The 27,366-nt window shown below is 45.7% G+C and overlaps 1 protein-coding gene across 4 annotated transcripts in view; it reads left to right on the forward strand.

Annotated features, from left to right (window-relative positions):
* ZMYND11 (zinc finger MYND-type containing 11) overlaps positions 1 to 27,366 on the forward strand; it is an 836,880-nt gene that overhangs the window by 382,165 nt on the left and 427,349 nt on the right. For all 4 annotated transcript variants that reach the window (XM_078663281.1, XM_078663280.1, XM_078663283.1 and 1 more), the window contains 2 exons: positions 14,996 to 15,083; positions 22,894 to 22,949. In XM_078663281.1, coding sequence (XP_078519407.1) covers positions 14,996 to 15,083; positions 22,894 to 22,949 — 144 coding nt within the window. The remainder of the gene's footprint in view (positions 1 to 14,995; positions 15,084 to 22,893; positions 22,950 to 27,366) is intronic.

Consider the following 27,366-nt stretch of genomic DNA (forward strand, 5'->3'; position numbering starts at 1 on the left):
TTTTCCACATTCCCTCCTTGTCACTACGTTTCCATCAGGAAACATCAATTTTCATGATACCATCTATCATTTCATACAGTACCATTTGCTCGTCTCGAATTGTCTGGGAACGGGATTTAGAACGGGGCTTGGGACTAGGAATACAAGAGGTAGCACACATGCTGCAAATCGCAGGGCCACATTGTATACAGAGGCAGCAGCTAAATATGATCGCTACTGCTATACTTAGAAAGGACAGGACTTTCCATCCCCATGCGGAAATTATATTCCAGAACCAACCTGACCATGTCCAGGTGCCTGGATCTTGGTGTAACAGATGGGCAATTTTATGGAGTCTGGTTATAGCTGAATAAACAGACGGCGCGTTATTTGGAATGAAAATGCAGCAACTAGATCCGATGACTCTACAGGCCCCGCCCCTATCGGCCAGTATGACGTCAAGGACGAGACGATTTTGCAAAACGACAAATCTCATAGCAGATTGTTCTTCGGTTAGGTTACCTAGAGCAGAGGCAGTCTCATTAACTACAGCTTCAAGGGTTCTTGTTAACCTACGGATCAGTTTACTATTCTGGACAGGTCCTACAAAGAAGAAGAAACCTTTATTGAAATCTGTATACTGTTCTAGAGTAGTTTCAGTATAATCGACAATTGGGGACTCCCTTCTATGTCTAATGTGTACTAGATGTGTGTTTCTGTGATAATCAGATGGGGCTAGGAAAACAGGTGGCAGTAGGAAGGCAATGTAACAGGTTCCCTCCCAATCGAGGGGCAGACGGACATATGCAGTTTGACCACAAATAAAATAAGAATGACGTGAAGCTTTGAAAATAGATTTCCCACTGTCACTATACTTGATAATAGTAGTACATTCACTATGACCTATATGTACAGAACCATAACTACGGACACATAATTCGCCTTTGACTGGTAGTACTGAAATAGCAGGTAAGTCTGGAGTAGTATCAGACTGAACATTCAGGACCATGAAATTCGACGAATAATTACCTAAATTATATACTTCGTTTTCTAGATCTAAACCTGTTCTGTGGGGGAAACCTTGCTTGTCTGGAAAACATGTACTGTTAAGAAAAGACATATCTGTTGAGGATGACGTTAACGTGGACCATGCTCCACACGAACCATTGTGTGAGAATGGATAAGGAAAAAGTGGCAGAACTCCCTTCGGTGTCTGGAAAGGGGGGAGCCGACCACACACCCAACAATTAGTGGCATTGCTGGTCTGGTGTGAATAATGTAACATACGGATAAATGTGTTGTTACGCATAGCAAGGCGGTAAGAATATTCGTGAGGAGGCAGATCACTAAACGTGTGCTCTACTGTAGCATTAGTAGACATATTTACATGAGGAACTGGAAAACACAGGAAAAGTGCGTAACTAGTGCAGGAAATCATTATGCTGAGAAATAATATGAAACTCAGAAAAACGATACATTGAAGTGAACTTCGACTGACTCTCTCACTATGGGGGTCTATTTTATACATGTCAGAAACAGTCTAACCGTTTCACCTAGGGGAGGACTTATACAATCAAACTGACTGACTTATTTTACTAGACCTTAATTTGAGCTTATACTCCTGTTGCGGAGTTTTCTCTAACAAGGGAGGGGTTGTAATAATGTCTTGTGCGGGACAGTCCTTTAAAACAATGTTCTGGCAATCCTTCGAATCCTGGGAATCCTTGGAAATGTTTTTAGAAACTGGTTTCAATCCTTTGAAAAGTTTTACATGAGAAAGGTGGACCCACCCCTTCCTGCCTTCCAACTTGACGGCAGTTCGGGTGGTCAAGAGGACCTGACGTGGCTCCTTCCAACGTGGTTCCAGCGGACTTGATCTGTCGAAATTCCGGACCATCACAAGGGAGCCTGGAACGATCTCGTGCGGTGCCACCTCGGTATTGTCTGGAAATGCGGCGGCAACCTGTGAACGACATGAGTTGAGGGCAGACATCAAGGAAGCTAGGTAATCTGTCAGCATATTACATGAAACATCGGTAATACTTCGGGGTCTAGGAGTACCCCACATGTTAGGGGGGCGGCCGAATACGACCTCATACGGGGACAGACCTGATCTGGAATGTGCGACCATGCGCATATAAAACAAAGCGACTGGCAGAGCTATTAACCAGTCCACACCTTTGTCTTTACAGACTTTTGCAATACGGATTTTCAGAGTCTGATTATGTCTCTCTACGAGACCGGCTGCTTCAGGATGGCGTACACAATGGAACTTCCACTGGTACCCTAACAAAAGGGAAACGTGTTTCATGAGTTCAGATGAGAATGGCTGGCCGTTATCAGAATATACGACTCTAGGGAGTCCATATCTAGGGAAAAATTCACAAACCAACTGTTTGGCAGTGGTCGCGGCTGTGTAATCTGGGACTGGATATGCTTCTGTCCACCTGGACAAAGCGCATACAACTACAAGGACATACTTGAAACCTCGACATCGCTCCATTTGAATATAATCCATCTGGAGGACCTCAAAAGGGTGGTCAGGGGGCTGGAAACCACCTTGTTCCACCGGGACACTTTTACCTGGATTAAACTGACAACATATCATACAGGTGCGGACTTTCTGCTTGGCTGCAGCTCATAAATGCTTGTTGAACCAAATGTTCTGGATACTGTCTAACATAGCTTTTTCTCCTAAATGTGCTGGACTATGTGCGGTATTGATAATGACTTGAACCATAGAATCGGGGAGAAACCATGTGGCTCTACCCTTCGTTAACCATCCTTGATCTGTCTGGACCCCTCCTTGTTCAGACCACTTCTTGATTTCTTCGGGGGTAGCATGTAACTGGATATCTATGACATCTTGTGTAGGGTCCTTAACTGTCATGCATGTAATCGGATCTGGAGTACGTGTCTGATTAACTGGAATGTCTGGAGTCTGTGCTGTAAGCTTGGCTGTGCGGTCTGCTAAATCATTACCTTGGGAAATAATGTCGGTGACTTTCGTATGTGCTTTGCATTTCATGATAGCAATAGATGTCGGTAAATGTATGGCATCTAACAGGGCTTGAATAAGGAGACCATGCTGAATCTTGGTTCCATGAGAAGTCATGAAACCTCTCTCCTGCCAGAGCACTCCGAAGTCGTGTACAACTCCGAATGCGTAACGTGAATCTGTGTAAACATTAACCTTCAGGTTCTTGGCATGTATACAGGCTTGTGTCAGAGCGACTAGCTCTGCTGCTTGAGCGGACAGGGTGTCAATACGGTGTGTTTCAATAACTTCAGTGTCAGTAGTCACTGCATACGCGGCGACTAGTTCTCCTGTACTAGTTCTCATACATGAACCATCCACATAAAGTGTCAGGTCAGGATCTGGTAACGGAATGTCTGTCAGGTCTTGTCTTGGCTTTGTCATAATGTTAACTACTTCCACACAATCATGTGGGTCTGGATTTGAATTAACTGATGGTAACAGTGTAGCAGGATTCAGGACGTTGCAGCGTCTAATTTCTATGTGTGGCTGGAACAGTGTCAATTCATAACCTGTTAAACGTGCAATTGTCAAGTGCTGAGTTTGTGTTCGGTTTAAAAGAACTTCTACTGAATGTGGGACTTGTACTGTCAGGGAATGTCCTAAAACTATAGAATCACTTTGTCTGATAGCTAGAGCTGTGGCTGCAACTGACTTGAGGCACGCAGGCAACGCCTGGGCTACTGGATCTAATGTGCTCGAAAAATAAGCACAGGGCTTGTATTGACCTGCTTGATCTTGTGTGAGAACAGATAATGCTGTACCTTCCCGTTCAGTAACGAAAAGTGTAAAAGGCTTACTGTAGTTCGGTGTAACTAGAACTGGAGCTTGACATAAGGCTTTCTTTAACTCGTTGAAACTAAGTGTATGTTCAGATGTCCAAGGGAGGACAGTCGATACGGCTGCCTCCTGTGTCGTTAACTGTATCAGTGGCTTGGCTAGAAATGCATACTGGGGAATCCATTGTCTACAATAAGAAGTAAGGCCGATAAAAGCACGTACCTCCTTCTGGGTTCTGGGCTGGGGAAGACTCGCTATTAACTGGATACGGTCTGGTGTCAACTGCCTACCCCTCTTGGACAGCAAGTGTCCTAAGTATACCACTTGCTGGACACAGAATTGAAGCTTCGAAGGTGACACCTTGTGCCCCATCTCGGCTAGAAAATACAGAACTGTAAGGGATGCTCGCTCGCAAGCACGTTCAGAACGGGCTGTGATCAGTAGATCATCGACATACTGGAGCAGGGCAGTGTCAGTTGGCATGTGAATATTGTCTAGTTGTCTCTTGAGTGCTTGACTGTAAATACTAGGACTTTCTGTGAAACCTTGAGGAGCGCGTGTAAACATATAGCTCCTTCCATTTAAACAGAATCCGAAAAGAAACTGGCTGTCTGGATGAATAGGAACACTGAAAAATGCATTCTTGAGGTCGATAACAGTGAAAAACGTGGCTTCGGAATCAATGGCTGTTAACAGGGAAGAAATATCTGGGACAACTGGGTACTGAGGAATAATACATTTATTAAGCTCTCGTAAATCAATCACTAATCGATATACTGGGGGTGCATTCGGATCAGTACGTTTCATGACTGGAATGATCGGAGAATTACATACATTGGAGTCAGTTTCTACAACTACTCCTTGAGCCATGAGCTCGTCAATAATTTTGGATAAGGCTGCTACAGCCTCGGGTGGCAATCTGTACTGTCTGATTCGGGGTAACACTACACCTGGCTTGAGAGTCACACGATGGGGTGTGATTTGCATATAACCTACATCAGTTGGACCTTGCGCCCATAAGTGCTGCGGAACATTAGACAATCTTGAATCAAAATCTCGTAATACATAGTGACCCTTAAAGTCACGTAGGAACAGACGTATTCCCTCTGGGGAACAGCAAATAACTGCACCTAACTCTTTCAGTGTCTTAATGCCTAATAGATTTTCTGGACATGACTTAGTAAGTAACAGATCAGTAGTACGGGACAATGGACCTACTTCTAGAGTGACTGGCTTTGATATCTCGTTAACTATTGGTTTTCCTGAAAATCCAAGGGAAACATTTCTTGAGCCTGAGAGCGGAGCCCCTGGAACTTCGGCATGACTAATTGTGGTCCTACTTGCCCCTGTATCGATCAAAAATTTTCTGTCTTTCCCTAATACTTGACTGTGAACATAGGGACCTTCTTGATCTACAGGTATCTCGATGAGAGGCAAGCCTACCTCCCTCTCTAGGCTGTTTCATGAATATGACTGGTACTCTGGATACTCGGACTGTGCATACTGGTACATCTGTGATGTGACATGCTGTGTTGCAGCTATAGGCTGCGGAGCGGAAACTGTCTGTTGTGCATTCTGTGACTGAGGAATCTGTGAAACTTGTTCTTGTCTTGGCGGACGTGGTCTTTCTTTAGTCTTACCGGTAGCTATATTATGTTTCAGAACTGCACACTCGTTTATAAAATGACCTGGCTGTTTACAATAATTGCAGTTCCCTTTAACGGGAGCTGCAGGATGACTGGCTTGATTGGCTTGATTTGGACCCCTCTTCTGACTGTCTTGAGGAACAGATTGTGCAACTAGCACTTTCATTTTTGTGTCTTTCATACGTTTTCTCTCGTGTTCTTGCTCTTCTCTGATTCTATTCTGGTGGTACTGGAGCATCTGGAGCATCTGGGACGGGGTATTTGCTTGCCAGGTGCTTTCGACTTTTAAAACTCGATTTTTAATTTGTGGACTTGAATTCTCGACTAATTTGGTGACGAAAAGATGAGGGTATGACTCACTACTTGTCTTGAGACCACTATTAATACTAAAACATTTTTCAAACCTAGAATAAAAATCACTAATATCTTCGTCTTGTTTCTGTTTACAGGCTGAGATTGCATCCCAGTCTTCTTTTCTCGTTGTTAATAATCTGGGTAAAACTTGAATCAATAATTCTGGTAATTCTTTACATTTATCTCCAAGACCGGTACCTGGTACTCGTGCCTTGTCTTCAGCTTCTAGAGCTGCCCAATCGATCTTTTTCTCTCCCACCTCCCATTCTTTTTCCTTTAACTTTTCATACACCCCTGCGGGTAACAGGACCTTTAACATTTTAATGATATCCGGGTAAGTGTATTCTCCCATACGGAGCATGTCTTTTAATTCTCTATGGAACCCTGCTGGATCTTTGTCATGACAGGGAATTAATTTCTTCATTTCAAGAAGTTCCATCTTTGAAATCGGAGTGTATACAAACACTCGTTGCATTACGCCCCCCGCCCCTTGGACTGGGTGGACTTCTCGTAACGGATTCTGTCTGTCTATGTAAAACGATTTACTTTCTGGGGGTGAGACATGAACAAAATGCGGGTTCAGGAACGTTCTATATTTGTGGCGCTGTTCTAGAATGACACTAATTAAATCAGTACCTAGACCTCTCCATCTATACTGGAGTAACTCGTTCAGGATATCGTGCAACGGACCTGGATCAGAATGTTGACCCTCATACAGAGTAATGAGGTGCTGGATCATATACATACCCACCAGTCGTTGCTCGGCTGGGGGCAGTTTCAGAAACATTTGTGCCACTATTTCGTCTGGAAAAGTGGTAGAATCAGTAATCCATCGGACTGCTGATCGGGCTAGTTCTTGTTCATGCATAGTACTTAATTCACTGTAACCGACTCGTGATTTCAGAATGTGGTCGGTAGCTTGAAATACTTGTTCTAGAGAACCTTGTTCTGGTGCTAGATGAAAAATAGACTTGGGTTCTAGACGTAAATGGCGATCTGGAAATCTGGATTTTCCTACATACGCTATTCTGGCGGGATTCTCGTCTTCCTCTTCAGGATCAGAGATACTTTCTTTCTCACTTACTTGTGCTGCTTTACGCTGGTCGTGTAACCTTATTATTTCTTTACGAATTTTCTTGTACATACTCTCCATGGCACTGACGGTCTTGTGCTTACCCTCGGCTATATTATCACTCCACCTTAACAGGATTCTCATTTCGGCGGGATCTTTAGACGGGTAATCTTGTTCTCTTATTAGACAATTGATCAGGAACTTTAATATCATGAGCTGAATCTCGGCTTTCCTTTGAGACATAATCTCGCCAATACTTTCTGGATCCTCCCCTGTACGGATGAAACGATATATTCTGTCTAGATCTTCTTTCATATACGGTAAGGTGACTAGATACTCGGTCACTCTCCTTACACGTAAGGAATATAAAACCATAGTATATTCGCCTGGAACTGGATCATAGACACATTCGTTAAGGGCTTGCCTGATTTCTGTAACAGACTTATTACTTTTAGGAGTACGCTGTGATGCTTGAGCATGTAATTCGAGTGCCGATAAACGCTTGTGTGGCGGCGGGGTTTGAGGAGTAGCTCCTCCTGCGGCCCCTAAACTGGAGTCGTCTACTGAGGCTCTACGTCCTGGCAGAGTGGGAAATGGAACTGTAGGCTGGACCGGAGGTACCGTAACAGGTACTCCGGTGTCTGGAGGAGCGGGAAGTGCCTGATTTGCAAGGACTGGCGGAGCGCGAACAGGATTTGCATATTCTGGGACTGCGTCGTCCAGATAGGACGAAATAAAAATATCAGCTGCGGTCGGTTTGTGACGTAGCTTGGTCGGAATTAATGGTGGCGGGAAATTACTGGGTGCCTCTGGGGTCGCTTTTGGCAAGCCTTCGGCAAGGAGAGGATACATACCCTTAATAAGGGCATGCCTCTGTCTGTCTGACTGTTCGGTTTTGACTTGTTCACCTATCTCGATTAATTCTCTTTCTTGAGCTCGTTCTTGGGATTCTCTACTTAACTCTGACTTTCTGACTTCTTTTTCCGTTCTTCTATGCGCCTCTTTACGCCATAACTCGATGGCATCTTTCTGTGACTGTCTGGCTTTCTTTTTCCATAATGCTTCTTCTACTCGCATGATACATTCGGCATCCCATGTACCCGATACGGGCCATCTATACTTTTCTTCTAACTGTTTGGTATACTCTACCCATAAATCTAGATACATTATGGCGCTTATGCCATGTTTCTGATACATAAAATGACCTGGACTGTCCCTAGGTGGGACAGGAACCGCTTCCTCTAATAGACCCTTTCTAGTTTTTAACTGACGTAACTTGGAAAATATAGGCATGACTGAACTGTAATCTGGACACAATACAATACACAATAAAAACACGAAATCACATCGCACTCATACCACAACAGTAAATTACATGAAGAACATTATAAATAACAGTTCGAACAGAATATTACCTGGAATACTGAGAACAGAAATAGAACAGATTTTCTCGAGAACGGAACAGACTAGAGTTACTGGATGCACTGCTGTAACAGTACGGAACATACCGGTCCCATAAAGGGACACATCAAGACCCGTATCCACCTAGGTGAACACTTCGTTTGTGAGTCTGGGCACCACCAACCCACGGACCAGGAGTCAATTTAGATTGGTCCTGTCTAGATACTACCCCAGCAATGGTACTCACCGGGCAGCACGGAACGGAAGGCCTCGGACTGGACTGGACGACGGACGACGAACTTCGGACTTCAGTTACGGGTGGGCCTCCGGATACCTCGGACCTTGGACTCTCGGCTTGGGCTCTGGTCGGGACTCGCCGCGTTCCTCCACCGTCTCGTTCGGATGCTGGACCGCCTCCTCCGTCTCCTCCGTGGGCCTGAGGGATACTTGAGCAGAAATATCTGCCACTGCGCAGAAGAGTTCCGTCACGACTGCAGAGGGTCAGGGGGTCGGCGTGGCTTCACCGACGCGTGGGGAAAGGGCAAGTCCCTATTCGGGCGCCATTATGTGGTAAATAAATAAATAATACCCTATTTTTGACTAGACTTATAGCATAACAGATAGCTCAATAAATAAGAGTCAAGATTCGAGGTAGTAGGAGTTTCTGCAGGTTTATTACAGCATAAGGACAGGATCAGGACAACCTGCATAGGAACAGAATGACAGGGCCCAGCAGGACAACTGGGGCCCAACAGGGGAAAAGAGGCCCAGCAGCTGCTGGGGCTAGGTCTGGGATGAGCGCGCTAACATTCAATAACAAAACACAGGCATATATACATAGCGCGAACACATAGCATTACATTGCAGTAGGCGTAGCAGTGGGTGGAGCAGAAAGGCATGATGCGTAGCAGTCGCGAAAGATAACAGTAAAAAGAGGTGTAACTGGGCGTATACATAGACATGTGGTGCAAACGTAACAGAATATGTCATGAATGGGCGGAAACATAGGAGGGGGCTACCTAAGGAGCCGGGACCTCTAACCTAATGGTGCGCGAAAACTAGCAATGACGTGTTACTAGGAGAAGCTGGGGGCTACGAACTCTGTGTTAGGAGCAGAGACTAAAGTCTGGAGGGTCGGAGCGACATGTACCTAAACCCTATCTGGTATCTGATGTTTAGGGAACATGTTGATATAAACTAGAAGTCATGAGGGGAAAAGCTAACTTGATTCTAAGACTGGACCATGCATTATTCTACATGTAGTGCGTGATGAAGAATACTAAATGACCATTAAATACAGTATTTCTCTAACGTGGAGCCGAGTAGGCTAGACAATGACGGAAACTATTGATGCAGTTCAGTAGCTTAGGAATGCAGAAGGAGGACTGAACTGATAGCTGGAACTATAACATACTTTTGGCAGACTCAGAGGCAGAGCCAAGCTGCACCGGGCACTGCGAGGCAGGAAGTAAGTGAAAGGTCGAGGATACAGGTGGGGGCTGTATTGCTCCTCAGCGAGGCTTTCAGGAGACAGGAGCTGAATCCAGGGTCCGGGCCCTTTTGAGGCCTGGAAACGGGGACTTTATAATGGAATAACGTGCACACTGGGAAACGTGGCAACATTACTTTACATAGGCCTGATATTCGTAGTATTCACGAGGACTGGAAAATAACATACTAGAGGTGGACACAACTGGAATTGCGTCATTAATCGGACATGGGGAATAACATATGCATATTGGTCATGCACACATAACATATGATGGATGAAGCGTAGGGACACAGAACATGGCAAAATTTACTTTTCCACAGTACGTATAAGTAAGTGGGATAGGAGTAGGAATGGGTTGGATCTGATCAGCAAGTCCCGCGCCTGTCCCGGACTTGGCACAGACAGGCTTTCCTTAGGCACGCCGCCGGCGCGCCCACTGCGCCCGTCCGCTGCGCCTCCGGGGCCAGGTGTTCATTTTATAGCGATGGAGGGAGGCGGGGGTGAGCGAGCAACTAGAGCGCTGCCCTGGAATCCACCAAAGATGGCAGTACCTTCTGTGGGAGCGCGTCAGCGTCAGATCTTCCTGATGGAGATCGAGGATTACAGTGCCACAAAAGCGAAGTTATTTTAAAATTACATAAGGTAAATCCGAATCTTAAATAACACAACACCAATTTTAATTCTGTCACAGTTTTTAAAAACGTTAATTAGCAGCCTAGAACCCCCGGCTCACGCCTCAGAGGATGGAAAATACACACGCACTAAGCGCACGATAATGCGCTCAGTTTAAGTACTCGGAGGGCGAGGGGGAGCGAGCAACTAGAGAGCTGCCCTGGAATCCACCAAAGATGGCGGTACCATCTGTGGGAGCGCGTCAGCGTCGGATCTTCCTGATGGAGATCGAGGATTACAGTGCCACAAAAGCGAAGTGATTTTTAAATTACATAAGGTAAATCCGAATCTTAAATAATACAACACCAATTTTAATTCTGTCACAGTTTTTAAAAACGTTAATTAGCAGCCTAGAACTCCCGGCTCACGCCTCAGGGGATGGAAAATACACACGCACTAAGCGCACGATAATGGGCTCAGTTTAAGTACTCTGAGGGCGGGGGGGAGCGAGCAACTAGAGCGCTGCCCTGGAATCCACCAAAGATGGCGGTACCTTCTGTGGGAGCGCGTCAGCGTCGGATCTTCCTGATGGAGATCGAGGATTACAGTGCCACAAAAGCGAAGTGATTTTAAAATTACATAAGGTAAATCCGAATCTTAAATAATACAACACCAATTTGAATTCTGTCACAGTTTTTAAAAACTTTAATTAGCAGCCTAGAACCCCCACTAGGATTCACTAGGATTATGTGGAGGATTTGTCTCCCATACCTCAGTTCTTGTAGAACATGTATTTAATGGTTGCTTGCGCTATGCGGCCTGGAATTAATTGACCTTACATACTAAAATATATTCAGTGGGAGCTCTGCCTGGGTACCAACAGCCGAACAGTGTTGAAGTGCATTGACAGAGCTGTGTGCAGGTCTCTGTGGTGGGAAACCAAGGCTTGCTGCAGGTCACGTCCGTGGTGCACCCAGCACAGCTAACTGTATGTTGGTGCTGGAATAGTAAGGGGCGATGCAGGGTGCAGCTCGTGATTGAGGTGCGTTGGCAGAGCTGTGTGTAGACCGCACCCGGGCACGCAGTGCAGGTTTGGGATACATGACTGGTACAGAGAAAAAAAAATTAGTCATGCTGGCCACGACTGAGGTGCATAGGCTGAGCTGTGCCTTAAAATACATTTCTATGGTGCTTTCATGCCCAGCACAGTGTGTTTCTTACCAAATGAGGGGAAGGGGTAGGAGCAGGGGTCGAGTTGGGGTACTGTACGGGTGGACGGCGTCCCCCACTTATTTTACTGGGAGCTCAATAACTGGAGCAAATGGAGCCACGCATTCACTCTTTGGCCTCTCTGGGGCGAGATCAGAGCTCATTCAGAACGCTGATCACGTGCTGGCTTCTCTAATGCAATCGCATCTAAGGGGTGAGCGAGGGGAAGCAATGAGTCTGATGGTGCAAGCCACCTTTCGTGACGTCACTTCCTGTTGTGACGTCTGCGTCCCCCCACTTCTTTTTAGGTCTCGGCCTAGCGAATTGAGTCTTTCATGATGGCGACGTGCTGCGGGTGTTTGGGACTCTGTGTGCGTGGGGGGCTCTGTGTGTGTGTGGGGCTCTGTGTGTGTGTGTGGGGCTCTGTGTGTGTGTGGGGCTCTGTGTGTGTGTGGGGCTCTGTGTGTGTGTGGGGCTCTGTGTGTGTGTGGGTCCCTGTCTGTGTGTGGGGCTCTGTATGTGTGTGGGGCTCTGTATGTGTGTGGGGCTCTGTATGTGTGTGGGGCTCTGTATGTGTGTGGGGCTCTGTATGTGTGTGGGGCTCTGTATGTGTGGGGGGGCTCTGTATGTGTGGGGGGGCTCTGTGTGTGTGTGGCTCTGTGTGTGTGTGTGGCTCTGTGTGTGTGTGTGTGGCTCTGTGTGTGTGTGGCTCTGTGTGTGTGTGGCTCTGTGTGTGTGTGTGGCTGTGTGTGTGTGTGTGGCTGTGTGTGTGTGTGTGTGTGTGTGTGGCTCTGTGTGTGGCTGTGTGTGTGGCTCTGTGTGTGTGGCTGTGTGTGTGGCTCTGTGTGTGTGTGTGGCTCTGTCTGTGTGTGTGTGTGTGGCTCTGTCTGTGTGTGTGTGTGGCTCTGTCTGTCTGTGTGTGTGTGTGGCTCTGTCTGTCTGTGTGTGTGTGTGGCTCTGTCTGTGTGTGTGTGTGGCTCTGTGTGTGTGGGTGGCTCTGTGTGGGTGCAAATGCAATAGGTCTCGCATTTGCAAGCGATTAATCTATTAGCATTGTAAATGACAATGCCATTTATTTATGTTTTAAAAACCAAAACATAAATAAAAATAATGTCATGAGCAATGCCAATAGCTCTAACTTTAACAATGCCGAGACCATTGCATTGTAAATGCTTGTGTTAAAATGCTGCGATTTTGACAAAAGTGCCGATTTCGCAGCACTTTTGTAAAAATCGCTGCATTTTAACAAACGTGCCGATTTCGCGGCAAATCGCGAAATCCTGGAGGGTCTGAATAAATAGGATATTTGGGGTGGGTGGGTGTGTGTGCAATAAATAGGGTGGGGTGTGTGTGTGTGTATGTGTGTGTCGACTTTAAAAAACGCAGTTAAAGTGTAGTTAAGGTTACAAATTTGAATTGAAAAAACCACTGAAATTTGCAAGCTATGGTTAAAATAACAATCCAACAGCTATGCATACCATAGCTTAAATATCAAATGCTCATGGCCTTGCTCTTAATGAAATTATCTAACAGATGAAATAATGTATCACATTACCCATACAAGTTTGAAAGAAACAGCTAAGAATGTAATGTTATTAATTGGTATTTATGAAGTGTTATTTAGTGACATTTCGCTTTTATGTGTTATGTATTGGCAACACTAGCGTGAGATCATTACCTATTTCATTTGTGTAGATTGATCTAACTATTTCTGGCAACTTTCAGTGGTTTGAAATCGTAACCACAGATGCACTTTAAATGTGGTTGTCAGGAGAAATTCCTGGGATTGTTTGGTACATAAGTTGAGGTGTTATAAACAAATCTATCCTCCCCTTCAATTTAACCTTTTTTCCAGAGAATGTTTGAGGGTATTTGAATATTTACCTCATGTAAGAGTTCCTTGCACCAAGTAATCTGCTGCAGCCTTACCCCCGCTGCATATGGCCTACGTTGCTTCAGTACCTGGCCTCCGGTCTTGTGTTGCTCCCATCCTTCTGCAGTTGTCCAATCCTTGCTGCCCATACTTCAGCCATGTGCAGCGGTGGGTTGATTGCGTCCTGACCCTGCTACCTCCTGGCCTCATACGGCCAACCTCCATGTGTGACTGATGGCCAAGTATAGCAGTAGAACACTGTCGTTTTTACAGCATTTGCTTATCCTATGCTGGATTTGTGAATACCTAAGGCCCAGGGTGATCTGTGGGGCCCAGCAAGGGTCCAGGATTAGTGAATCAACCATAGGATTCACTTCAAAATACGAAAATTCCATAATGCCATTTTTCTGTATCGAGAAGTAAAGAATCATGTGTTTAAAACAAAGTGAGATATGGTAGTTTTGTGAGCTCACCCCCCTCTTTTTTTATTTTTTATTTCTTGGCCCAGCTTGACTTATTGACATGTCTGCAAGAAACTTGCCATGAAAAAACCCTTACGTTTTTTGGAAAGTTTCGTATAGATTCATCGAATTGTGCAAAAGTTATTAAGAAAACCGTAATGCCTTTTTTCTTGCAGCACTCAACTGTAGTGCAGGGGTTGTCACTGTTTCAGAATTTAAAAAACAAATCTGGTGGAGAATTATATTTATATCAAAGACATTGCTTATAAATACAGATGTTGCAGACCTTTGTTCAGATACACATAGTATCTAGTAGTTCAAAAACTGAAATGTCTCATTGAATGCTGCTTGATTTTTATCAAATATGTAATTCGATTTAGCTGTAAATTCACAAATGATGACTTTTTCTTAAATATGTATTATGCATATTCACAGATGATTAATTTCAACAACATTACTCTTTGAGAGGGGGTAGAAATATAAAGCACACATAATTCTTAGCAAATAACACTGTTGCATTTAGCTTGCACAATAAATAAGCCAGGTCAAGAGTTGACTGGAAAATACATCTTGGAATTTAAACCGATTTAGGGGGCCCAAGCTAAGTGTTTGACAATTTGATGAAGTTCCTGAAGTAAGACATTAAAAATTGCCGTAATTTGTCATAAAAATGACCCCATCAGTGATGAATACTCTAGCAGGAGAAAAATGTGGTTAAAATGTTGATGCAACCAATAAAAACAAAATATATGCAGAGGAAAACATTTAGCACAATTATTTCTTCTTGTTAAGGGCAAAGCGTATGTTTCCCCCGATAAGTCTTATAAAGCAATGTATCTGATATTGACAGTGTTAATTGTATTTAGAATTAATGTGGATTTATTCTTTTCAGAATTTAAATTTCCCCTGATCAGATTCAAAAGTATTTGGTGTCATCAAATAGGACATTGCATGGAAAAGACAATTCTCCTGGCCTTCATCGGTTTACATTCATTCTATTTTAAGTGCTTGTTATTGTTTTCATACCCACACTTGATTAGTTGAATGAAACCTAACATATGATTTTCTGTGTTGTGCAGAAAGTAAATGAATCGAAGTACAGGAATTATGAAGAATTCAAAGCAGATGCCAAACTGCTGCTGCACAACACTATCATTTTTTATGGAGGTAAAGCGGTTCATATTCCTTTTTCCTGATGTATTATTAGTACAATTTACAAAGACATTTTGAACCATACTTGTATGTTTAAGGACAAACATGTTTTAACTTAGAGCTGTCAGGCCCTCACTGACAGATTAAATCATTGTACTACTGTGTAATTCTCCATGAGAGCACAGAATCACATGTTGGTACAACCCATTCCAGTAAAAACATTGCTTGGTTTACCTTGTATGTTTATGAATGGCTACAAACTTGAGAGTTTGTGCCCATTCACAAACTCTGATACACATAGCCCTCTCCCATCCCGGAAACAAATAGTTTTGCTCTAGCAAATGGCTTGATTAATACACATTCGGGGTTCATTTTTTCAGTGTGTAATTTTACACTGTGTACAATTACACCTTGGTGACATGGGAGCCTGGGACCATATCACATGGCAAACACTTTATTATGCATGAATACCTTGGCCTGACACAAATTTTCCAGCTTGTTACTGGGACTGTTTGTGAATTTACCAAAGTAGTGAACATGCACCAATTTATAATATTAGTGCTACTGGTGCAAATGTGTTACTTTCCTTTTTGAATTAGCACATTTTGTGCAGAATCTCTAGTATTGTTTGTCTCTGATGACATAACTTAATGTTTCAGGTACCTAAATATTACCACCTTTTGTTTTATTAAAGCTTAAAAGCCTAGTAAAAGAAAAAAACATTGTTTTGGAAGCTCCCATTGATACTGTAGGAATGTTATGAGGAAAAAGTTGCATATGACGGCATAATGATGGATATTAGAATTGTTATTTGTTATCTTAACAGTAGAGCATGGAATGGCTCCATACATCTCGCCTATCAGACGGTATAAGGTGCCTGTTTGTGAAAGACCTTTGATCAGCTTGCAGTGGGCTTAGAGCCCACCCATTGCTTACCATTTGTTGACTTTATTGTCACTCTTATTTGCTTGCTTTTTATTCATCAGCTTGGGTACCTTTACTTCCTCTTCTTGTGTTTTTTCCTTCCCTGGAACATGGGCATGTTTCTTTTGCACTCACACTTGTCACTTTCAAAGCACTCCTTTTAAAATTTTGATTAAGCACTCCACTCGAACACGTGTTTTCCAACTGTTTCCCTCATGTAGTGCTCTTTCCACTGTCTCACGCTACATATTGCTCTCTCTTGCCTGTGTGTTGCTCCTCAGCCGCCTCCGTGTTGTGCTTTTACTTGTGTACTTCTTCCCCTGTTTTGCTTTCTCACCCCAGTGCCCCCCCCGCAAAACCAGCTCCAGGTTCATGTCTCTAGCCCATGTGCTTTTCTTCCCAGTGCTACGTGCTCCACGTTTGTCTCTCTTGCTACTGTAACTTCCCCCATGTGTGCCCTCTGTGTTGGTTCTGCCTCTTGTGTTTCTACTCCTTTTTGCCCCATGTTGCTTCTGCCCTTCATGTTTCTTCACCGACCCATATTACTTCCTTAACCACCTGTACCTTCTGTTACTTCCCAGCACCTTTAAAAATCCCCCTGCGCAGCAGCAATCGGAAACTTTTGTAGCTCTCCACGCAGGCGAGGTCATGGACGACGTCACAGAGGGTACGACTCCGCTCGCGACCCCGCTGACGTCACTGGATCCATAATAGGGCCTCGTCGGCGTGATGGCGTCAGTTCCCTTTTTTCCGCGCCGTCGACGCCAGTGGTTTCTTGGGACTCTCTGTAGTAACATTGTAATTATAGTTCTTGTCTGTTCTTCTCATTTCCTTTCGAAGATGTCTGGGAGAAAATCTGGTTTCAAGCCCTGCAGGGAGTGTGGGAAGCAGATGTCCATCACTGATCCGCACGAGGACTGCGTATGGTGCTTGTCTTCCGATCACGACATCGATGGATGTGCGTGTTGCAGGAAGATGACCTCTAAGGCATTAAAGGAAAGGGAAGCACAGTTATTTATTGCTAAAATGAAGAAGAGTAAGAAGGCGAGTAAAAGAAGTTCGAGGTCTAGGTCGAGATCTCGTTCCGAGTCCAGGTGGGAGTCGAAGTCGGCGTCGGGATATTCGAAGTCGAAGAGACATAAGAGAAAGAAGCACTCTTCAAGGCGTCACTCTGATAAGGAACCGGCGCCGAAGATGTCTTCTCCTCGACGTCGCAGTAGTGATGTCGATCCTTCTCATTCAAAACCGGTCTCGCCAGAGAAGGAAGTGTCTCCTGAAGTCAAAGTCTCTCGATCACCGACGCCGGCTCCATCGGATTCGGTCCATTCTTCGGATCAGGGTGAAGCCGAGCCAGAGCAAGAAGATCAGGAGCAGCCTGAAGAGGTTCCTTTGTCGGTGCCGACGGGCCCGACTCAAGGTACACCGGCTTCGGAGCCGGCACCGGGAAATTATCCCCCTTTCCCGGCTCCAGGCCAAAACCCATCACACTATCTAAACGCAATGTATGGTGTCTTTGCAAGGGCTATGTACCCCTCTGGTGCGCCTGCGGGCCCCATGGGTCCTTTTGCCTTTAATTTGGGTGTCCCTCAGGCATATGCCCAGGCTCCATTTATGCCCTTTCTTCCAGCGACACCGTCCTGGAATTTTCCGGCGCCGTACCGAGAATCTCCGACGCCGTATCGAGAATCTACGGCACCGTATCGAGAATCTCTGGCACCGCCTGTTCGTCCTCGTTCGGCACTAGCGGCGCCGTCGGATCCACGTTCGACGCCGGTTCCGAATCCGATGGAGTCGGTTGTGGATCCATCGACTCCAGTCCCGAGGATCCGCTCCAGGAGGGAGGCCCAAAGAGTTGTGGAAGAGGCACGCTATCGGAAGGACATGGAGGAAGGTGAACTTCCTTATTCTGAGGACTATTTTGCGGAATTAAAAGATGCAAGTGGTCTTGATGTCTCACTTGAGTGGGATTTTTCTCCTGGTTCAGATGCTCCTTCTAAGGAGGTAGTCCCATATCACACAGTTGTGAGAAAAGCTGCAGAGTTATTGGACATTAATCTTCCAACCACTGAATTTAAGTCCAATCTATTGACTGAAGTGTTGCATTCTCCATCCTCTGTGACTGAGCCTTTGTTACCATTTAATGAGGCAATTCTGGAGCCGGTGTTGGAGGTTTGGAAAAAACCTTTGTCTGCACCTGCAGTCTCTAGGACTTTGGCACGGAGATATAGAGTGGCAGCGGAGGATCCAGAATATTTGTCAGCTCACCCTTCACCTGAGAGCCTTGTGGTTCAGGCGGCTTGCTCAAAGAAGTTTTCAGGAGCTTTCCCACAGGTTCCAGCTGACAAGGAGTCAAAAAGGATTGACCAGTCCGCTAAGAATGTGTTCTCATCAGCGAGCATGGCACTGAAGTCATCAAATGCAACTTGCTTGATGGGAAGGTATATCCATGCCTTGATGGATTCCTCTAAACAGTTGCTGCCAAAACTGTCTGATGATGACAGGAAGAACTTTCAGGAAGTTTTGGATGATACCCAAGGTGCTGCGCGCCAGGTCATTCAGAGTGGCCTGGATACAGCGGACTCGGTGGCTAGAATTATGGAATCTGCAGTGGCAACGAGAAGGGGAGCTTGGTTGAAGTCTTCAGACTTTTCTCAAGATGTACAGGCTACTTTGTTGGACTTACCATTTGACGGTACGGTCTGTTTGGTAAGAAGGCTGATGCCGCACTTGAAAGATTCAAAGATAGTAAGGCCACGGCAAGATCACTTGGCTTGCAGACCCAGTCCAGAGGATCCTTTCGTAAATACAGAGGATTCGGGAAGTCATCCTTTCGTTTGCAAGGGCAGCATCGTCAGCAGCAACAGCAGCAGCAACAAAATAAGCTGTATAAGTCTTATAGAGGAAGAAACAGAGGTCGTCCACGAGGTCGCCAACCCTCTTCCTCTACCTCTCCTCCTATCGCCGCAGCAAAGCAGCCCTAGATTCCCCATTCCCAGTCATGTTGGTCCTGTTGGGGGTCGGCTTACCCATTTTCTGCGGGATTGGGAATCGGTCACTACAGACCAATGGGTTCTCAATCTTGTGGCAAATGGGTATGCTCTTCCCTTCAGGGAATTCCCTCAACTTACCCTCCTTGTCAAGGGGCTTGCTCAGAGGAACATCTCTGTCTCCTTCAGGAGGAGGTTCTGACCTTGTTAAAGAAAGGCGCGATAGAGGTGGTTCCAGAGCAGGAAAGGGGTCAAGGATGCTACTCCCGGTATTTCCTGATTCCCAAGAAGGATGGCAGGCTTTGCCCAATCCTGGATCTCAGGATCTTGAATCTTTATCTGAAACAAGAGAAGTTCAAGATGCTTACCCTTGCGCAGGTTCTTCAGGCGCTGCTGGAAGAAGACTGGATGGTGTCGCTCGACTTACAGGACGCGTATTTTAATATCCCGATCCAGGAGTCGCACAGGAAGTATCTCCGTTTTACGGTGGGGTCGCAACACTACCAGTTTGCGGTCCTTCTGTTTGGTCTTACTACTGCGCCTCGAGTCTTCACCAAGGTGATGGCAGTGGTGGCAGCCCATCTCAGGAGGTCGGGGATTCCTGTATTCCCCTATCTGGACGACTGGCTGATCAAAGCAGAGTCTCCAGAGAAGGTGCTCCATCATCTGCACGAGACAACTCAGTTGTTGTACAGGTTGGGTTTTTCGATAAATGTACCCAAGTCTCACCTGGTGCCTTCACAGCGCAACCTGTTTATAGGGGCAGTACTGGACACTACTGTTTGTCGGGCATTCCCTCCTCCTAAAAGGATTCTCGACATTCAGGAAATGATTCCTTTGTTTTACAATGGAGCGGTCTTTCCAGTCCTGAAGGTCCTTCGCCTGCTCGGTCTGTTTGCTTCCTGCATTCTGCTGGTCAACCATGCACGCTGGCACATGATGGCGCTGCAGTGGTGCCTCCACAGGCAGTGGTATCAGCACAACGGAGATCTCAGGGAGTCTCTGAGGATCTACAGAGAAACTGCTGCGGATCTGTCTTGGTGGAGCGTGGAGGGCAATCTGTCTCAAGGAAAGCCCTTTCATCTGCCTCCATCGGTTGCCACAGTGATCACGGATGCCTCCACTCTAGGGTGGGGTGCTCATCTGGGGGATCTGGAGATCAAGGGTCTTTGGTCTCCAGAGGAAAGGTTGCTTCCCATCAACCTTCTGGAATTGAGGGCGATTCATTTGGCACTCAAGGCCTTTCTCCCTTCCCTTCGCGGTCAGTCGGTTCAGGTCCTGACGGACAACACGACCGCGATGTGGTATGTCAACAAGCAGGGAGGAGTGGGGTTGCATCTTCTCTGCAGAGAAGCTCTGCGTCTCTGGTCCTGGGTTCAGGACCACCAGATTTGTCTGATGGCAAATCATCTGGCCGGAGTTCTGAACGTTCGCGTGGACAGTCTCAGTCGGCAGTTCTCAGCCGACCACGAGTGGAGGCTTCACCCAGAGGTGGTTCCTCACGTCTTCCGGACGTGGGGAACTCCTCAGGTGGACCTGTTTGCCACTCACGAGAGCGCTCACTGCCCCTCATTTTGCAGTCTCCAGTATCCGTTGCAGGGAGCTTTGGGGGACGCGTTTCAGTTGAGTTGGGGCTCACAACTCCTTTACGCGTTTCCTCCCATACCCTTGATTCCTCGGGTTCTGAGGAAGATTCGCCAAGACCGGGCCCAAGTTATATTGGTCGCCCCAGATTGGCCAAGAAGGGTGTGGTACACAGATCTTCTCCATCTCTCTTCGTGCCCGCCGCTCCGTCTCCCTCTCAGGGCAGATCTCCTCTCTCAGATGGAGGGGCAGGTTCTACACCCCCACCTCCAGACCTTACACCTTCATGTCTGGAGATTGAACGGGGCAACCTGAATTCCTTTTCTCTCCCGCCTGATGTGGTAGATGTAATTCTTTCGGCCAGGCGTCTTTCCACCAAGTCAATCTATTCCTTTAGGTGGTCCAAATTTGTTTCCTGGTGTGGAGAGAAATCTATTGACCCCTTGAGAGCTTGTTTGTCTAACATACTTAAGTTTGCTCTTTCTTTGGCCCAGCAGGGTTTTGCTGTGGCGACTGTAAAGGGTTATTTGTCGGCCTTGTCGGCTTTCCTTTGTTTGCTGGACCAGCCGTCATTATTTAAGTCACCTATTGTATTACGTTTTTATAAAAGGTCTTGCCAACAAATTCCCTCAGACTCAATTTATTGTGCCTCAATGGGACTTGAATCTTGTCTTGACCTACTTGATGGGTTCACCCTTTGAACCTTTACACAAGTGTCCCATGAGACTTCTGTCTTTTAAGACGGTCTTCCTTGTTGCAATTACCTCGGCAAGGAGGGTAAGTGAGCTTCAAGCTCTTAGTTCGAAACCCCCATTCCTGACCATTCATGCTGAGAGAATGGTACTTAGGACCAGGGCTGCTTTTCTCCCTAAGGTGGTAACTCCCTTCCATCTGGGGCAGTCCATTACCCTTCCTTCCTTTTATCCTCCCCCTCACCCTTCCAAGGAGGAGGAGCGGCTTCACCGCTTAGACCCTAAGAGGGCGGTGAGTTTTTACCTCGATAGAACTAAGGACTATCGTGTGGACGACCAGCTTTTTGTTGGATTTGCTGGCTGTAAGAAGGGGAAAGTTGTGCACAAGCGCACGCTATCGAGATGGATTATCCTGTGTATAAAGATCTGCTACGCCCTGGCTGGTAAGGACCCTCCAGAGGGTTTAAGGGCTCATTCTACTAGAGCAAAGTCATCAACATCTCCTTTTGCTAGAGGTGTACCTGTAGAGGATATTTGTAGAGCCGCAACTTGGGCCTCCCTCCACACTTTTGCGAAGCATTACTGCTTGGATACTGAGGTGAGGAGGGAAGGCCACTTTGCGCGCTCTGTCCTCCAGGATTTCTTGGTATAGCAGAGTGGACACCCTCCTCTGGGAGTAGGGATTGCTGTGGGATTCTATTCGCAAGGTGAGGAATCCACTGGCAGATGTATCTATCAGAAGAACAAGTTACTTACCTTCGGTAACGCTTTTTCTGGTAGATACAGTATCTGCCTGTGGATTCCTCACTGACCCACCCGCCTCCCCGTTGTCCACTCTTCTATACCTGCTATGTGTATATTTGAATGTTTTTTAAATGGATGTATTATATATTCATGCATATTGCATTGTTTTCTCACTGTGTGTGTTGGTTTGACTACTGTGTACTATGTATACTATTACTGTTTGTCGGTCCGTCCGTGTGCCTCGGGGGCACGGAAAAAAGGGCGGAACTGACGTCATCACACCGACGAGGCCCTATTATAGATCCAGTGACGTCAGCGGGGTAGCGAGCGGAGTCGTACCCTCTGTGACGTCATCCATGACCTCGCCGGCGTGGAGAGCTACAAAAGTTTCTGATTGGCTGCTGCACAAGTGGATATGCACAAGGTGAGGAATCCACAGGCAGATACTGTATCTACCAGAAAAAGCGTTACCGAAGGTAAGTAACTTGTTCTTTAGTGCTACTTTTTTACATTTTTTCTTTACTTATGCAGCTCAGATCAGAAATAAAAAGTTAAAAAATACATGCATCATACCGCCTTTGTTTGTTTACTCTTTAGCCATGCTGCACAGCATTGGGATGCTGTACAGCATTGCTAAAAATCATTGTCACAGCCAGTAAGTCCCAAAGGTGAGACCTCTTTCCTTTGCCAGTGCTGCGCTGTAGGCCTATCCTCTTATCAGATTGTCAAACCTCTAAGGCTGTTATCTATTTAGCCTTGTACGATACAGTATACCTTAATTAAATAAGCATACAAAATAAATGTGTATTTTGCATTCTTGCGAAAAGCTTTCCACAACTGTGTAAGTATTTTTAATCCATTCACAAAAAAAAATGTGTGTCCTTTCAATTGCAGTTGACAGTGAACAAGCTGACGTGGCCAAGGTCTTATATACAGATACATGTCATGAGGTAAATGTAACACTGTTTTGTCAATGCAAATGCAATATTTAACCTGCAAAGAAAAGTAAATGGATCAAAACATTTAAAATTAAATTTGCGGATGGGTTGATAAACATCTGAACAATAGAGAACTTGCTTAATGGCAGCCCCCCTGCCATGCTTGAGTTCTCCTCTGACGTGAAAATCTTCACCAAAAGTGCTACCTTCAACACAATAGAATCACATTCGCCAGGTTTTGGACATTTACTATGCTTGGCTATTGTGATTTTGAAGTGTGCCACACCAATATGGGAGTGTTACCACCAAAGAAATGGGTAACTTAAGTAGCAAACATTGTTCTTGAACTCCCCACTTAAGATACTATAGAAGATACAGTGGTTACTTATTTCTCTTGGAGGAGATTGTCAATCACTTTGAAATGTTGCTAGCACAAAGCCCACATATTGTTAATGTTCATAAACAGTCTGCAGGCACTAATTCTGATTGGCACACAACCTGTTTTTGTTTTATTGTCTTTTGAGGTTTCTGCCTAAAGGGCTCTCAGCTGAAGTGTTTAAGGCTCTCATGCTTATTGAGGAATTGGGAGGTTGTAGCTGGGAAAGCGTTGGAAGTACTTGCCTCAAAGCTTAATTAGAATAATGTTGTATTTTTATGTAACACATTTTATTAGATTTCGTTGTATATATCACAAACATGGAAAAACACATATGTAAGGATCTTTCAGAATCCTGACCCTTTTTCCTTGTTTCCCCCATGTGAAAAAGGTTAGTAACTTTACCTTGGTCTCATTCTCCCTAGAGTTTTGTCAGTGCCTCTTTATATAATTGTATCCGGCCTTCCCTTGAATTTCATGTCTAGGCTATCCATTCCATCTTCCCACTTACTTGTCCATCCCTGCAGGGTTCTACATCACGGTTGCTGGAACCAAGTTGAATCTGGGAAAACTACTCCATGACAACTTCTTGAATTTTTGTGAACATCTTATTGCTGTGAAGAGTACTATTTCCGCCTCAACACACCAGTCCATATTGCTGTTCTTGTCTTTTCTTGTTGGTGCCTCTGAGTCACATTTCTGAGTATTGACCCTTTTTGCTACAATTAAGCTGATGTTAATAAACAATCTTTAGTCATTTGTGATCTCCCGGTTGCCCAGTGTCATTAACAGTATCATGGACACCCCATTGTGAATGGCATGTATTAATATTTTTTTAACTTGTGTACAGAATACATTGGGGCATTCTCCTAGGTTCCTCCAGTATTGGAACTTTCATAGATTCCCAAAGCTTGTATCATTCCCCGTCGTCGGAATGGGAGCCTCGGTAACCAAAACACCATAGCAGTAGATACAAAAGAGAAAGAAAAGGGCCTAGGCCCCATTCCCTTTGTAGCATATCCACCTCCTTTTGCAAAAAAGACCAAAGCAAAGCAACAACCAATCAGATCAGCCTCACCCCATAGAACTCTCCTGAGAGAGCCTCAGGTTTTCTACTGCACGTTGTGCTAAGGGAGTCTCCTTTGAGCTCTGCTCACTTCAACTCTAGTTGGCTATTTTTTAGCAGTTTTTTCTTCAGATTTGTTCAGTTTTCCATCGAGAATGTCTGACGAGGAGAAGAAAGATCTTTTTAAGGCTTGTTCCACCTGCGGGAAGAAAAGATTATATGTGGAGGACTGGCATAAGGACTTCATTTATTGCCTGTATCCTGATCACAAGGCCGCGGACTGCAAGGTCTTCTGCACCTTCTCTACAACGACTCTCTGGGACCGTGAGGGTCGTCTCCTCACTTGGCTCCAAAAGTTGAAGTCAAGGAAGGAAACTCTGTCAAGTGACAGTGAAGATTCATCTTCTGCAACTTCATCCAGAAGGTCAGTGAAAAGGGATAGGGCTTCCCCTTCACCATCCACAGACCGTCCTTCAAAGGACTCAAAAAAGACCCCTGTGAGTCTGAGAGCCGGAGTCCTAGCAAATCTCCTCACCGTGGTGCAAAGGAGAGGGAAGGACTATCTTAAGCTACAGCAGTTGTGGAGTCTGCTAAAGCTTTTAAAAAGCCCTCTTCTCTAACATCTGAGAAGTCTGATAAAAGTTCCAGGTTGTCGACGACGCTTCAGAAGACTTCGTCGACGAAGACAACTAAAACACAGGTGAAGAAAGTTACGCCGTCGACGGTATCTTCAAGTCACATTTCGATGTCGGCGTCGACTGGTGCGTCAACAACGATTACAGCGATGTCGACGAGAGTGTCGACGACGGTGTCGTCGACGAGAGCAACGATGACCACGACGACGGCGGGATTCAACCGTCGACGGTGCTCCCGTCAACGACCTCGCCGACAATGGTTTCTGTTACATCTCCAACACCGACGGTATCGTTGACGACATCTTCGTCGATAGAGAAGATCACTATTTCTCTGAAGAGAATAATGCCTGATATAACGTCTCCAGGGTTACCCACTTGCCTCCTGCACTGTTACTTGAGGGAGAAGAAGACTCTGAGGGAGATGAGCAGGATTCTTTTGGCTATGCCCATAGTCCATCACAACTTTTGGTAAAATGCCAGGGTACAGATTCTGAGGGTGAATACCTTCATGAACACTCATACCAACAATCTTTGCATCATCAAGAAAAAGCAAGCCAAGAGATGATTTCAGTTCCTTCTTCCCTCTTGGCAGATCTTCAATGCACGTTGCAGGATTATAGGAAGAGATTCTCACAGACTCCTCCTCCTCATCCTGCATTTTCTGCAGTGCATGATGTGTCTATTCCACCAGCTTCTTCGGTTGTTTCTCCTGGAGCACCTTCTCAGATGGTATCTCAGCCGCAAGTGTCCAGCCCAGGTATACCTCCAGTGGTTCAGGAAGTACAAGATGATTCCTCGGACGAGCATCAAGATGATGGCAACAGACGTGACCAGTGTGTGGAGTGGGATGAGTACGTGATTCCTGACCCAGCTTCGCCTTCTCTGGGTCCAGTAGATTCTCCCCGGCAGACATTGGGGGATTTCATAAACTGATGGAAAGAGCCTCCAACAGATTCAAGCTTCCTAAGCCTTCTGTTCAAACAGAATGCTTCCTCTATGATTTTAAGGAGCCCTATAGGAAGATGGTTTGTTCCATTCCCATTGTCAGTCATGTCTGGGACAGGGGGTTGAAAGCAATGAAAAATCCGGCGACTGTCATCGCAGTATTGCCACGCCTGAAAAAGAAGTGCAAGGCCCCAGATGATAGTCCAGCAGCCTTAATAGGTCAGCCAAAGCCGTATTCCGTAATATCGCAGGAGGCTCAGAGAAAGTCACGAAATCCTTCTCTGCCCCTGACAACTCCGCCTGATAAAGAAGGCAGATGCCTTGACAATGCCGGGAAACGGTTTGCTTCTATGGCGAGCCTCGTGATTAGGGCGGCTAATGCGTTGGGGATCCTAGGCAGATATGACCACCAGATGTGGTGCGACCTCTCACCATATTTGGACCAACTACCTCAGGAATCCAAGGTAGAAGCAAAAAGGATTTTGCAGGAAGGGGAGGCTACATCTGCGGAGGTGATAGACTGTGCTATGGATATTGCCGCGACGGCTTTCCGCTCGCTGGCAGGCGCGGCGGTTCTTCGTCGCCAAGGCTGGCTCAGGGCAACACGGTTCCGACCGGTGGTCCAAAACAAGATCCTGGACCTTCCATTAGATGGTGAGGCATTATTTGGCAAGCATATCGATGATGCCCTCCAGGACATAAAAAAGGACACGGAAACTTCAAGATCCCTGGTAACCTTACAGTATCGGAAGGTTCCTTTCCGTGGAGCCAAAGGAAGGAGTACTTCCTACAGGGGTTCATATCAACAACAACGATATTCTTCTTATGGTTCAACACACCAATCTTATCGTCAGTCTTATCACCAACGGCAAGCCCAGACCTCTTCTTTCTCTAGGAATAACTCCAAAGGAAAACAGAATCGCCAGGGACGTGACACCACCAAGAGGCAATAGCGGCGTTCTGGCTCTGCCTGCTGTCCCATCCTCCCTGATAACATCTATGAAAGGCAGGGTGTCTCGATAACTCCACAACTGAAAACAAATTACATCAGTCCATTTGGTACTCAACATCATCCAGAGTGGCCATACGCTGGAGTTAATACAATTTCCACCTTCAAAGCCCCCTGCCGTCATGCCTTCGAAACATCTGCGCCTTCTCAGGCTCGAAGTTTATCAGATGCTCCTCAAAGGAGCTGTGGAGCCTGTTCCCCTTTCTCAAAAGGGAGAGGGATTCTATTCCAGGTTTTTTCTGGACAAGAAGATGCTAGAGAAATGGCGCCCCGTTTTAGATTTCAGGGAGCAACCATCTCATAAGTCAATCCTTTCGGATGGTGTCACTTCAGGATATTTTATGTCTTCTCAACTCGGCAGACTTCATGGCCACTCTCGATCTCGAAGATGCGTATTT

The sequence above is a fragment of the Lissotriton helveticus genome, chromosome 10 (assembly GCF_964261635.1).
Source record: "Lissotriton helveticus chromosome 10, aLisHel1.1, whole genome shotgun sequence".
NCBI lineage: Eukaryota > Metazoa > Chordata > Amphibia > Caudata > Salamandridae > Lissotriton > Lissotriton helveticus.